The sequence below is a fragment of the Papio anubis genome, chromosome 11 (assembly GCF_008728515.1).
Source record: "Papio anubis isolate 15944 chromosome 11, Panubis1.0, whole genome shotgun sequence".
Classification (NCBI taxonomy): domain Eukaryota; kingdom Metazoa; phylum Chordata; class Mammalia; order Primates; family Cercopithecidae; genus Papio; species Papio anubis.
The window spans coordinates 109,034,992-109,049,725 of record NC_044986.1 but is presented as its reverse complement, the minus strand read 5'-3'; the positions used below and the strand labels follow the sequence as shown (position 1 = coordinate 109,049,725).

Below are 14,734 nucleotides of genomic sequence, written 5' to 3'. Positions count from 1 at the left end.
AAAGAGTCAGAGGGGAGCCTGCGGTGGGGGGAAGGGCCTGCAAGGTGATAGGATTCTGAGGAATAGAGGGTAGGAGTTTAAAGCCACTTGACCTGGCCAGGGCAGGAAGAGCAACTCCAGGGCCAGCGTCAGGGGGGCTGTCCTGAGCCCTCCACCTGATTCTGAGAACAGCCCTTGCGGGGCAGTGCTGAGAGAAGCCTAATTCTTTTCCTTCTGACATGTTACACACACTCACACAAATGCATTTAAGAATATTATCACCAGCTCAGTGGCTCATGCCTGTAATCCCAGCATTTTGGGAAGCCGAGGCGGGCAAACTGCTTGAGCCCAGGAGTTTGAGACCAGCCTGGAAAACAGAGACACCCTATCTCTACAAAAATTACAAGTTAACTGGGTATAGTGGTACACCCCTATAGTCCCAGCTACTCAAGAGGATGAGGAGGGAGGATCACCTGATCACAAAAAGTTGAGGCTGCAGTGAGCTGAGATCGCATCACTGCACTCTAGCCTGGGAAACAGAATGACATCTCAAAAAAAAAAAAGTACAATTACACTTGAGCATTGAGAGTAATGTTTACATTTATTTAGCTCCATAGCTGCTGAGTCCCTGCCCAAATGTGTGTGTGTGTGTGAGAGCTGTGTGTGTGTCTTGAGCACTGAGAGTAATTTTTACATTTATTTAGCCCCATGGCTGTTGAGTCCCTGCCCGTTTGTGTGTGTGTGTGGTGTGTCTCTTGAGCATTGAAATTGTTACATTTTTTTAGCCCCATGGCTGCAGAGTCCCTGACCGTGTGTGTATGTGTGTATGGTGTGTGTGTACCTTGAGCATTGAGAGTAATTTTTAAATTTATTTTGGCCCCATGGCTGCAGAATCCCTGCCTGTATGTGTGCTTAGCCACATTATATGCTTAGCTCTGCAGCGCCTTGGCAGCGCTGTTCCTCCTGGACTCAGTTCCAGCCTCTTGACTTCTCAGGTCCCTCGGGCTCTTCCTGCTCCCTCCTGTCACAGGGTCTTCCTTCTCCTGCTTGCCTAGTTAACTCCTGCTTATTTTTTAGGTTTTGGTTCAGAGGTCTCATTTGCATGGAGATCATCCCTGACCTCCTGCCAGGCCCAGGACAGATGCCCTGTGTGTGCCCACTTGGCACTACTCACGGTTTTGATTTTCTATTTATTTAAATGTGTTTTTGTGTGATGTCAGCTTCTCCCACCTAGCCTAGCTCTGTGAGAGTAGGAACCAAGCCTGCTGGTCTGAGTCACTCTGCGTTCCCCATCTCAGCTCAGTACCATCCTTAGTGTCTGTGGAATGAACAAATGCGTGAATGATACCTCACGATTTACCTCTTGTATTCACCTCCAATGGATCAAAAATGGTGGGACCTCTCCGACGGAAGAGCTCGCCCTCTCTGTGGGCTCCCCTTCTCAGGTTATCTCAAACTAAAGACTTACTTCAGATGCAGAGTATTAAACTCTGTGTACCATGGTATTGCATACCTATAGAATATTATAATCAATTTTGCGTATATCTAAATGACTAAAAATTCCTTTCCAGAAAGTTCTTCCCAAGTATAATTTACATATTGGGAGCAAAACAGAGTTAAAAAAACATTTAACTGGCAACATTTTGTTGCATAATTCTGGCTCCGAGTTTCCAGCAACTGGGAGAAAGTTTTGAAATAGTAAACAGGAAAGGAGAATAGACAGAGAGTGCCTTTGACTTTCCCAAAGGAAGACAGATTCCAAGTAGAACTGGTAGAAAAAAATGTTCCCAACATAAAACTCAGAGCTTTCATCAGAAGATTTAGCATGTTGGCCAGAAGAGCCCATTGATACAGTAATCTGAGCGCAGCCTGCAATGACCATTCAATCAAGCTCCTTAGAGTGGCCTTGGGTTAGTAAGGCTAGAACAGTCTGGAGGGGAGAGGAAGTAGCCACCTAGGAGAAAGTAATCAGCAAAATCACTGCCCCCACAAACTCTCCATCCTGACTGTATGGATGAATCACTTAAGGAGCATTTAGAAATTAGCAATAGTCAGGGCCCCATGGCAGGCCAATTGAATCCTATCTCTGGAGACTGGAACCCAGGCATGGGCACTTTTTAAAACTCCCAGACCATTCCAATGGTGCATCTAGGGCTGAGAACACACTCCAGCACCCTGAGCCCAGGCTTCCTGGTTAGCATTTCTTACCTTCTACACTTCTGTGCCTGGGGGAAAGTTCTCTCTGCTTTAGATCTTGCCATTATCCTACTGTCATTAAAACAAACAGTACAATGTGCCCTTTCAACATCTCAGAAGGTTTCTCCAGTCCCTAGGGATACTGTCTACGATCTCATTCCTCCAGTCTCAACACTTGCTCTCACCTTGTTCCTCAGAGTGGTCCACAGAGCAGCACCAGCAGCATTACCTCGGAGCTCATTAGAAATGCAGATTCATGGGCCTTGCCATCCTCTATCCAACAACATCCCCAGGGTTCATGTGCACAGGAGCATCTGGGAAGCATGTATGCTCTGGAGAATGTCCCAGCCCTTGAAAATCTGGGCCATTTCCCAAGATTCTCCTGTCCTTTCTGTCTCTTTTCACACTGTCTCTAGTTAGAATCATGTAATACTACAGATGATCTGTATTATAGAGATGAATCAATCAAATCCCTGCATTTAATGGATCAATGAGTTGACTTAGGTTGAATTCACCCACTTGGGCCAGATGCAGTGGCTCACGCCTGTAATCCCAGCATTTTGGGAGGCCAAGGCAGGAGGATTGCTTGAGCTCAGAAGTTCAAGATCAGCCTGGGCAACATAGCAAGACCTCAACTCTACTAAAAATTTAAAAAAATGCCAGGTGCGGTGGTACACACCTATAGTCCCAGCTACTCAAGAGGCTGAGGTGAGAGAATCACTTAAGCCTCAGAGCTCAAGTCTCCAGTGAGCTATGATCAGACCACTGCACTCCAGTTTGGATGACAGAGTGAGATCCTATCTCAATAAATAAATAAATAAATAAATATCCACTCACCTGATGAAGAGGAAGGTCCAGGACTTCTACAAGATTAATTATCACAACTCATTTACTTTGGGAATTCATAATGTACGTTTCAAGCTGCAAGTAGCTCTGTGGATGACCACTGACTATTTTTAAATACTGAAAGCCCCACACATATTTTAACAGAAATGCATTCAGAGCCCAGTTTATAATCTCAGAACACCCAGCTCTCCTAAGTGTATAATAGGGCTATTCAGTTATATGTAGCTCTGACATTCACATAATGAGTGCACCAGAATGTGAACAACCTTAAGAGTCAACCACTGCACACATTCATGTGTGCTCAGCTAGAGCTCAGCCCTGATTTTGACAGTAGGGCCACAGCTTAGATGGCTATGCTTGATTCCTGGTATAATCTTGCAACTCCACTTTTCTTTCCAGTTGATTGAAATACACCAATGAGCTCTAGCATCGTGGTTGAGAACTACTGCTATGAGACCCACAAGGACTACACATTCCAGGGATAGATCACTGTAAGACAGTAGTGTGTCCGGAATTTATTCCTTCTGGTGGGTTCTTGGTCTTGCTGACTTCAAGAATGAAGCCACGGACCCTTGCGGTGAATGTTACAGTTCTTAAAGCTGGTGCATCCGGAGTTTGTTTGTTCAGATGTTCAGATGTGTCCACAGTTTCTTCCTTCCAATGGGTTCATGGTCTTGCTGACTTTAGGAGTGAAGTCACAGACCTTCACAGTGAGTGTTACAGCTCTTAAAGATGGTGCGGAGTTGTTTGTTCCTCCTGGTGGGTTCGTGGTCTCGCTGACTTCAGGAGTGAAGCCACAGACCTTCACAGTGACTGTTACAGCTCATAAAGGTAGTGTGGACCCAAAGAGTGAGCAGCAGCAAGATTTATTGTGAAGAGCAAAAGCAAAAAGCTTCCACAGAGTGGAAGGGGACTTAAGCGGGTTGCCGCTGCTGGCTCGGGTGGCCAGCTTTTATTCCCTTATTTGGCCCCGCCCATGTCCTACTGAGTGGTCCATTTTACAGAGTGCTGATTGGTTCATTTTACAGAGTGCTGATTGGTGCGTTTACAAACCTTTAGTTAAGACACAGAGTGCTGATTGGTGTGTTTTTACAGAGTGCTGATTGGTGTATTTACAAACCTTTAGCTAGACACAGAGTGCTGATTGGTGCATTTACAAACCTTTAGCTAGACAGAAAAGTTCCCCAAGTCGCCATCCGACCCAGAAGCTCAGTCGACTTCACCTCTCAATCCCCCCTCTAAAAAGGACACCCCAACTGCCACTGGGAATTGGGCAATGACTGCTCTAGCTACTTCCTGCTGGATAGGGGCAACGAAGGGGCCCTGCAGTTGTAGTGTCCTCCAGAGGGGAACTCTTTATACCAGTGAAAGGGCCAGTGGGTCGGTCCAGGGGTCCTCAGTAGAAGTTGTTAGTTGAGCTCATTTGGGGTTCCATTTGTAAGACTATCTGTAGCTTGATGGCCTTGATTCTAGAGGAAATAAATTTGACAAGGAGGTTAAAAATACAGAGCCTGAAGGCAAGTAATAGCAAGATGGCGGCCACAGGACCTAGAAAAGGGAGAAGTCATGTTACCCAACTCCAGAGGTTGATGTAAGAGTTTGAAAGGCATTGTCTGATATCAGAAGCCTTTTCCTGTAAACGTTGGGTGGCATCTCGTACTATCCTGGACTGGTTAGTGTAAAAGCAACACTCTTTCCCTAAGAAGGTGCAAAGTCCTCCTTTCTCGGCAGTGAGGATGGTCTAGGCCTCGGCAGTTTTGGAGAGTGACTGCTGCCACAGTCTATTTGGGATTGTAGTTACTATCCTTATTGGATAGATTTTGTTATTTCTTGCAAACTGAGAAATCCTTTGAGAGTGTGTGGGAGTAGGATAATGCTTGTTACACTGTTAACTTTTAGCAAACTTTAGTAGAAAACCTTTGTAAGCTTGGGATTTTAATTTTTCTTTGCTATTAATAAAACCTCATTCCATCCATATTAACTTAGAATTGGTATAGATGACTCCTTCCTGATTCTGTAAGTACTTTAAGATTTGGCTGAGTGCAAACAACTCCCATGTTTGAGCAGACCAGTTATTAGGTAATTTTCCTAACTCTGCTTCTATAAGAGTTTCCTGAACACCCACTGTGTCTTTTTCCTTAAACACCTGGGAGGAACCATCTATCCTCCTGTGCTGAAGGGAGTTCCTCCTATGTCTGGTTGGACTTTTGTATGGTAATTAAGATTTAGATCCCCTGTTAGGAAACCTGCTGAGTTAAGGATTTTTGATAGGAAGGCTACCAGTTGTCAGTGGCCTCAGTGTTTTCGGCTCTGCCCTTGTTTACACTGACAACAAGATAGTATTGGAGTGTTATAGGGTTACAGAGAAGACCTTCAATTATCAATTACAGGTTTTAAATGTATCCTGACTTTTAAAGGAACATGGTACACTGTTTTTTTCTTTACTACTTCTATCTCTTTCTCTCTTTGACTCCTTTGTGTCTTCCTCTCTTTCCTCCTCTCTTTGACTTTCTGTCTGTCTCTTCCTCTCTCTGTCTCTCTCTGACTTTCTTTGTCTCTTCCTCTCTGTCTCCTTCTTTTGACTTCCTATCTTTCTCTTCCTCTCTCTCTCTCTTTGACTTTCTGTCTGTCTCTTCCTCTCTATCTCCTTCTCTTTCTTTCTCTGACTTTCTCTCTGACTCCCTCTTTGTCTGTCTCTTCCTCTGTCTCTCTCTTTTTCCTTTCTGCTGGTCTTTCCCTGCCTCTGCCAGCCACTTATACTGCTGTTCTCCCCTCTCCTTCCCCTTTTTGATGGCTTTGGCAGTGTAAGACTGCCACCTCCTTGGGTTTTTGCACTGAGTGCAATAACTCCATGATTTCCTTGTCGTATTTAATGGGGGTTCCCCCAGGGGTTACGAACTCCCTTTCTTTCCATATTGCAGCATGGGCATGTAGGATTAGATAAGCATACTTGCTATCTGTATACATATTTATTCTTTTTCTCTTTCCCAGTTCTAAGGCCTGAGTAAGTGCCACTAGTTCCCTGGGGGAAGAGGCTTACTTTCAAGCATGGTTACATCACTAACTATGGCATAACCTGCCCTTCGTATCCCATTCTCCACAAATGAACTTTCATCAGTATATAGGTTAAGGTCAGGATTAGCTAAGGGGACTTCTAAGACATCATCTTGGGCAGCATAAGTCTGGACTATAATTTGGTGGCAGTCATGCTCAATTGGTTCCCCATCCTCTGGGAGAAAAGTGGCAGGGTTGAGGGCCATGGATGTACATATCTGAAGCACCGGTCCCTCAAGGAGTAGTGCCTGGTATCTAGGTAGGCAGTTGTCTGATAGCCATAAACTTCCTTTGGCACCAACTTTGCCATTTACATCATGAGTAGTCCAGACAGTGAGATCCTTTCCTTGTATTATTCTGATAGCCTCTGACACTAAGACGGCCACCGCCACAACTACCTGTAAACAGTGGGACCAACCTTTTGCTACTACATCAGTTTCCTCACTTAGGTATGCCACTGGTTGTGGGGTTGTCCCATGAGTCTGAGTAAGAACCCCAAGAGCTATCCCTGCTCTCTCTGTGACGTATAAAGAAAAGTTTTGTCCTGTGTAAAGGCTTAAAGCTGGAGCTTGTACTAGGGCCTGCTTTAAGGTTTTGAAGGCTGTTTCTGCCCCTGGTTCCCACTCTACTAGAATGAGTATTTGCCCTCTGGGTAGCCTTGATTAGAGTATAGAGGGGCCTGGCTATCTTGCTGTACCTGGGGATCCACAGTCAGCAAAAGCCAGTGATTCCAAGGAACCCCCACAACTGTTTTAATGTCTTAGGGCAAGGATAAGCCAGTATAGGCCGTATTCGTTCCTTGCTGAAGGCCTTGGTCCCTCTGGCTAAGATTAGGCCTGGATATTTGACCTGCTGTAGGCAAAGCTGGGCCTTTGACCTAGACGCCTTGTACCCTTGATTAGCTAGAAAGTTCAAGAAACCTAGAGTAGCCTGCTGGCATGAGGCTTCCAAACTGGTAGCCAAAAGTAAATCATCCACATACTGAAGGACCAGAGTGCCTGGACTTGAGAAGTGGCCTAGATCTTGGGCCAGTGCCTGACCAAACAGATGAGGGCTATCCCTAAACCCTTGAGGCAAGACCATCCATGTAAGTTGGGACATGTAGTCTGTGGGATCCTCAAAAGCAAAGAGAAAACTGGGAGTCAGAGTAAAAGGGAATACAGAAGAAGGCATCCTTGAGGTCCAGAACTGTGAACCATTCTGCTTCCTCGGGTATTTGAGAGAGCAGGGTATAGGGGTTGGATACAACTGGATATAGAGGAATTACTGCCTCATTGATGAGTCTAAGATCTTGCACTAGTCTCCACTGACCGTTTGGTTTTGTACTCCTAGAATTGGGGTGTTGCAGGGACTGCTGCATTTCCTTACTAAGCCTTGAGCTTTTAAATGTTTAACAATATCCTATAATCCTTTTTGAGCTTCAGGCCTTAAGGGATATTGCCTTTGATAAGGAAAAGTGGTGGGTCTCTTAGCCTGATTTTGGACTGGGTGGGCATTTTTTGCTCTTCCAAATTGTCCTTCCAATGCCCAGACTTCAGGGTTGATTCCCTCCTTGAGTAGGGAACAACAAATGGGTAACTTATTCCCCATATTCATGTAGATAATAGCTCCAGTTTTGGCTAATATATCCTTCCCTAATAAGGGTGTGGGACTTTCAGGCATAACAAGAAAGGCACGTGAAAAGAGCAAAGTCTCCCAATTACAACTGAAGAGGTGGGAGAAATACCTGGTTACAGGCTGTCCCAGGATTCCTTGGATGGTAACGGACCTTGAGGACAGTCGTCCAGGACAGGAAATTAACACTGAGAAGGCCATGCCAGTGTCCAGGAGGAAGTCAATTTCCTGGCCCTCAATGGTTAAATGTACTCGGGGCTCAGTGAGGGTGATGACATGAGCAGGTGCTTGCCCCGGGCACCCTCAGTCCTGTTGTTCGATCATCTGGTTGGGGGCTTCTGGCCCAGAGAACCATTGCACTCTGGAGCAGTGCACCTTCCAGTGATTACCTTGGCATCATGGACATGGACAAGGGGGCAGCTTGTTTCTTGTTGGACAATCTTTTTTAAAGTGTCCTTGTAAACCACCTTGATAACAAGCCCTCCCAGGTGATTGGTCTGCTCCATTTTTGTCCTTTCTGAATCACCAAGGTTTGTTTGTCTGAGGGCCATGACTAAGGCTGCGGCCTTTCTCTGATCTCACTTTTCCTTTTGGGCCTGTTCCTCTTGGTCCCTATTATAGAACACCGAGGTTACCAGTTTAACAATGCCTCCAGATTTTGTTCAGGGCCGAGGGCTCATTTTTGGAGCTTTCTCCTGATATCTGCAGCTGATTGGGTAATAAACTTATCTTTTAGGATCAGTTGACCCTTGAGTGAGTCGGGTGACAGGGAAGTATATTTTCTTAAGGCCTCCCGTAGCTGCTTGAGGAAGGCAGAAGGATTTTCTTCCTTTCCCTGACTTATGGTGGACATCATTGAATAATTCATGTATTTTTCCTAATTCTCCTTAGTCCTTCTAGAACACAGGTTAGCAGATGTTGACGACTCCAGTCCCCATGATCTGAGTCGAGGTCCCAGTGGTGATCCATACTGGAGATGGCTTGTTGACCACTAGGGAATTTGTCCCTTTCTTTGGCTGACATTCTATCATTTACTTGACTAAGATACCAGGTATCTCCAAACTCTCAGGCTGCAGCTAAAGCCGCATTCTTTTCATTAAAGGCCAGGGTTTGATCTGACAATAGCATGATGTCTCTCCAAGTGAGATCAAAGGTTTGCCCTAGATCCTCTAGGACATCTATGTACCTATCAGGATCATCTGAAAACTTCCCCAGGTCTGCCTTGATCTGCTTTAAATCAGAGGGAGAAGGGGACATGTACCCGGGTTGGGCCAAATTCCCCTCCCCCTACAGCTTGAAGGGGACATAACTGATAGCCTGGGGGATTTTGTGGTCCCGTGGAGATTTCTTTGCTTATTTCCTTCTGGGCAGGGGAGATTAGAGGAGGCTTATCATTAATAGGAAGGGGAGCAATAGGGAGGCTAGGATATGGGGGTAAGCTGAAAGGTCCTCCTGTGGGATGTAAATTGCAAGTTTTGCAAGTTGTGTATTCTCCTTCAATGAAAAGAAAGCTTGGACTTTAGGTATTTCACTTCGTTTGCCTTCCCTCTTACAGAAAAGGTCAAGCTGCAGGATAGTATTGTAATGTATACTTCCTTCTGGTGGCCATTTTTCCCCATCAGAGGGGGAATACTGGGGCCAGGCCATAGTGGAGAAAAAAAATGAGCTGCCTCTTTTTCAGGGTTTGCAGGTCAAATTGGTCCCAATGGCTTAGGATGCATTTCAAGGGTGAGCCTGTTGATGCCTGACTGTTTCCCATCTGAAAGACAAAACCACCCGCGGTTTTGGTTTGGTTTGTTTTTCTCCCTGCCCAAGAACCTGCAGTGGTCCCTGGACCCTGCTGATTAGAATAGTTGCACTCACTGACACAGCACCAGAAACACTAATTTTCCTCCTAGACCACAAGGAGGACTGAGGAAGGTCGGATTTAGTGGCCCTCACTGATGCATTCTCAAAAACCTGCACCCTTGCCTGTCCTCCTAGACCAGAAGGAGGACTGAGAAAAATCAGGTTTAGTGGCCCTTACTGACACATTCTCGAAAACCTGTTAGAGTCCTAACATTCTCCTGTTAGTACTGGGACCTCACCTGTGTCCTATAAAGATGTTATGCCCTAAAAATGAAGTGGAGGGCCATACCCTGAGGGAGGGAAGGGATCTCCAGAGTTGGAAGAGTGATGCCTTTTGTCTTCACTTATATGAATAGGAAGGATACAATTTCTGAGGCTCCCCATATCCTAGCTTCAGCAATAGCTTTTGTTAGGCCTGCTTGTCTGAGGAGGGATCCTAAAATTCCAGATAGTCCCCACTACAATGGGGCTTTCAGCAAAAATTATGTCTTTCTGACTGGTGCCTAAAGAAGGTAACAGAGTCCTGGAGTTTATACTAGAAACCATTCTTACAGGAGAAACTAGAAAAGCACAAGAGACAGGGAGTGGTTTTTAGAAGCGGGACTAGCCTTGGAGAAGAGCAACGAGAGGAAGTTTGTCTGACAGGCATTAGGACCCAGGAGGCAAGGGTCAGGATAGATAGGATAGATGGACAAGTCTTGTTTGGGCGACATGACTTTGCGAGTTCCACTCATGGCCACAGGGTCAACCAACTTGTTGGGACCCTGGAGCTGAATGGCCTTCCTCTCTGTCAACCCTCGGCTCAGCCCAGAAGTACAGAAAAAGCGGAAGCTGGTTCCAGGCCAAGCAAAGCTCCCAACTCTGAAGAGTTAGGGGTTGTTTAGAGCCCTTTCCCAGAAAGTCTGACACCCATGTCTTTAGTCCAGCAGCCGTGCTAGTTGCTTTTAACTGACTGACAGGTGCCTGGTATTTAGCCCCCAAATTCTAAGGAAAAATAGGACAGACTAGCAAGCGAAAGGGGTCCGATGGTACTCACCGCTTGGTGATTGTCCCATCTGGGTCGCCAAAATGTGTCCGGAATTTATTCCTTCCAGTGGGTTCTTGGTCTCGCTGACTTCAAGAATGAAGTCGCGAACCCTCACGGTGAGTGTTACAGTTCTTAAAGATGGTGTGTCCAGAGTTAGTTTGTTCGGATGTTCAGATGTGTCCGCAGTTTCTTCCTTCTGGTGGGTTTGTGGTCTCACTGACTTCAGGAGTGAAGTCACAGACCTTCGCAGTGAGTGTTACAGCTCACAAAGGTAGTGCGGACCCAAAGAGTGAGCAGCAGCAAGATTTATTGTGAAGAGCAAAAGAACAAAGCTTCCACAGTGTAGAAGGGGACCCCAGCGGGTTGCCGCTGCTGGCTCAGGTGACCAGCTTTTATTCCCTTATTAGGCCCCACCCATGTCCTGCTGATTGGTCCATTTTACAGAGCACCGATTGGTCCATTTTACAGAGCACTGATTGGTCCATTTTATAGAGCACTAATTGGTCTGTTTTTATAGAGTGCTGATTGGTGCATTTACAAACATTTAGCTAGACAGAGAGCACTGATTGGTCCATTTTATAGAGCACTAATTGGTCTGTTTTTATAGAGTGCTGATTGGTGCATTTACAAACAGTTAGCTAGACACAGAGCACTGATTGGTGTGTTTTTACAGAGTGCTGATTGGTGCATTTACAAACCTTTAGCTAGACACAGAGAGCTGATTGGCGCATTTACAAACTTTTAGCTAGACAGAAAAGTTCTCCAAGTCTCCACCCCACCCAGAAGCTCAGCTGGCTTCACCTGTCAGTAGTTTCCAAACTTTAATCACCAGGGAGACCAGTTAAGACACAGATTATTGGGACCCACTTCAGAGTTTGTGATTCTGTAGGCCTGGGATGGGGCCCAAGAATTTGAATTTTTAACAGGTTCCAGGTAACACTGATGCTCTCTCTAGGGACCACATTTTGGGAACCACTGCTCTGGGGCTCTCCACTTGCAGATTGGCCCACCTGAGATTTGTAGTAATTTCAGACCTCTTGTTAAAGGAGACCTTCCATCTTCAGAGGAATGATGATCCCTATCTGCTTCCTGAACCACCAATTTGTAGGTGGGATCCAGATATGCCCCTTCCTGTTTGACAAGTACAACACATGCCCCTGGCTTTGTGCATCTCAGCTCAAATCCTCCTCCTCTCAGGCCAACCCTGCCCCTTCCTTTTCCCCATCCCTGTCTGACTGACTTTCATTCTTTCTCATCTATCCCTATCCCTTCTCTGCTTAACGTCAAGGTGAGCCTTAAATCTCCTTCTATTCCATTGCACCTGAGATACTCCCACCCCACCTTGCAGTTAACTTGCTATACCCAGGTTCAACTCTTCATCCCTAGAAACTTCATTCTGCTTCTTTCTTTATCTAAGGTAATTTATTACTACACCTACAATTAATACAAGTAACCAAATTCTTTCCACTTTGATGTCACTTCCTTTCTTAATCCTAACAGACTTAACTCTCCAAGTTCCATCAGTGTCTAAGTATATTTCTTAAACTCTTGCATGAGATTACTACCTGGGTTCCATTATTTGTTCATGGTATTGTTTCTAAGTTTGGAACTGAGAAAGAAAAAATTATTGGTCAAATAGCAACTGCAAATACAACTGAGATCAGCACCCGGCTTACCATAAACAAACCACTGCATCTGAAATCCTTTCTCATGGCGGCCAACCCCATCTGTAAGGAGCAGTACTTGAAGCTTGGAGCTTGTAGTACTCCCTGGAGGGGGCAGGTCTACTCCACAGTAGCGTCCCATTCGCCGTGGTCCATCATAGAGCTGAAATAGAAGAGAAACTTCCCCATGTAAAAACACATGGTTTGTTGGATGGAAAAAGCCAAGTCTACCCAAGTAGCAAAAGCTGTTCCTGAGATAAATCTGCTGAGGTGGGTCGAGTACACAGAACTCAACGTAAGAATTAAAAATTGAAAATTGCATAGAGAGGGTTTTAGAGATGGATCTGCTTCCTAAGCCCAATAAATTTGGAAACCCAACTAGTAACTTTTGGTTTTATGTCAACATATCAAGTCCAAAGTATAATTCAGGCTCAGAATAGGGAAATAGTAGGCATTCACATATTAACAACACATAGCGGGGCTCAATGAATAGCAGCTATTATAATTGTAAGATATAATTTTAAAATATTTTAAAATGTTTATGGGTACATAGTAGGTGTATATATTTATAGGGTACATGAGATACTTTGACACAGTAATACAATGTGTAATAATCATGTCATAGAAAATGGGGTAGCCATCCCCTCAAGATCTAATTTTTAAAATAAATGCTACCTGTAAAATAATCAAACATTTTAGAAATGTATGAAAAAGGAAAATACAAACATTGATTCGACTAAAGACAAACACTGTTAATATTTCATTAAATCCAAAAATTTCTCTTGATACTTTTTTCATTTGTATATATGTGTAATATACCTATTTGTGCAGGTGTATATATGTGTTTATACATTTCAGCTACGTACTTAATTGTGTTTCTTGTTTTTCATTGAATATATCACAAATTGTCTGTGTAAACCTCGGCATAAAATGTCACAAATATAATGTATTTATATTATAATTCTATTGTTGTTTCATATAAGATATTTCCAATCTTTTGCTGATATAAATAGCTGTTTGATACTTTAAATGTTTCTTTTAAAAGATTCCTAGAAAGGGAATAACAAACAGTATAATCATATGGCTCTTTATAAAATGTTATTAAATTTCTTACCAGAAAGTTTATACCAACTTATCCTCCCACGAGCAGTTAACAGAGGTGTTTCTTTCAGCAGAGCTTTGTCAATTGTGATGACGATCACATTTTAAACTAGTACTGGTAGTGAAAAATTGCTCTTTGGTAATTGTACTAATTTGTGTTATTTTGATTACTTTGACATTGAAGGATTTTTTTTTTTTTTTCATGTTTAGGGGCATTTAGATTTCTTCTCTTGGAAATTGTTTACTGATGTCTTTGCCCAATTTTCCATTGAGGTATTTATACATCCTCAAGGAGAAATGGAGGGTGCAAGGTTGTGTCCCCTTAACCTACCTCATTTAATGATTTTTATCAGCTGTATATCTCCAAACTGAAAAATAAAAATTGAAAACCTCTCTACTAGATCTCTTCATTTGAGAAAGGTAATGGCAATCCAACAAGACTGGCTTCCTCGGGACTCAGGCCATTACATTTTCACCCAATCGCTTTCATGTTCCCTTTAAACACTTTGTTCCAGTTACCCTTGGGATAAGCTGCCCGTGCCAGTGAAACAGAAAATACCTGGCAATGGACTCATGGATTTCCTTGAGGATTCCCTTGGAGAGTACATCTACTTAAGAGTATATGTGAATGTCTGTGTGTTTGCACATATCCGTGCATAAATGTATAATCTGGATTCAATAAATTCCAGACTGATAAATTATTTTCATTGAACAAAATGTTATGACATGAAATATTGTTTGAAACATGTTGATTTGAGTGTGGAGAACTTTACCACCAAATGTTACAAAGCACCTCCATGGAGCCGCCCCTAATCCCTGCAGTCAGGCATAAATTAGTCTGCCTTTGAAAGTCCTTAGCTTTTCATCTGTGCTTCTTTTGTGGAAATGGTCACATCCCCAGGCATTCTTGTTATGGGCTTGTGTGTCTTACCTCCCCTACCGATTGTGAGTTGCCTTAAAGCACAGACCACCTCTGGCCTTCCCCTCACTGCCCAGAGCAGGCCTTTGATAAAGGCAGCTTCCCCATGCATCTCCAATGAATGAACCCAGTGATTCCCCCACCAGCTGTATCTATTTTACTAGGACCCAATCTGCATGATTACTTGCACTCTGTATAGTTAGATAGGTAGTAATACCATACAATCCTCAATTTCAACAGGCTCCTCTTAGACCGTAAAGGATTTGGATCCTTTGTGCCACTCAGTAGAAGGGAGAACCAGGCAAGGGCCTTGTTCAAGGTCAGGATAAATTGCAGATTTTTAGACCTTGACCTGTCTCGTTGAGTTCTCAAATCGGCTGCTCATCATACGTGCTTGTGAGGTTTCAGGGAAGTCGGCAGAGATTTTTAAAAAGACAAGCTCAGAAGTCCATTATGTGATACACCCCGAAGTACTAAACCTAAGCA

At 44.1% G+C, this 14,734-nt stretch overlaps 1 protein-coding gene across 1 annotated transcript in view; it reads right to left on the bottom strand.

Moving 5' to 3' along the window:
• Positions 1 to 14,734, bottom strand: part of CUBN (cubilin) — a 308,229-nt gene that overhangs the window by 179,266 nt on the left and 114,229 nt on the right. The window contains 1 exon segment of the mRNA XM_031652472.1: positions 12,241 to 12,391. Coding sequence (XP_031508332.1) covers positions 12,241 to 12,391 — 151 coding nt within the window.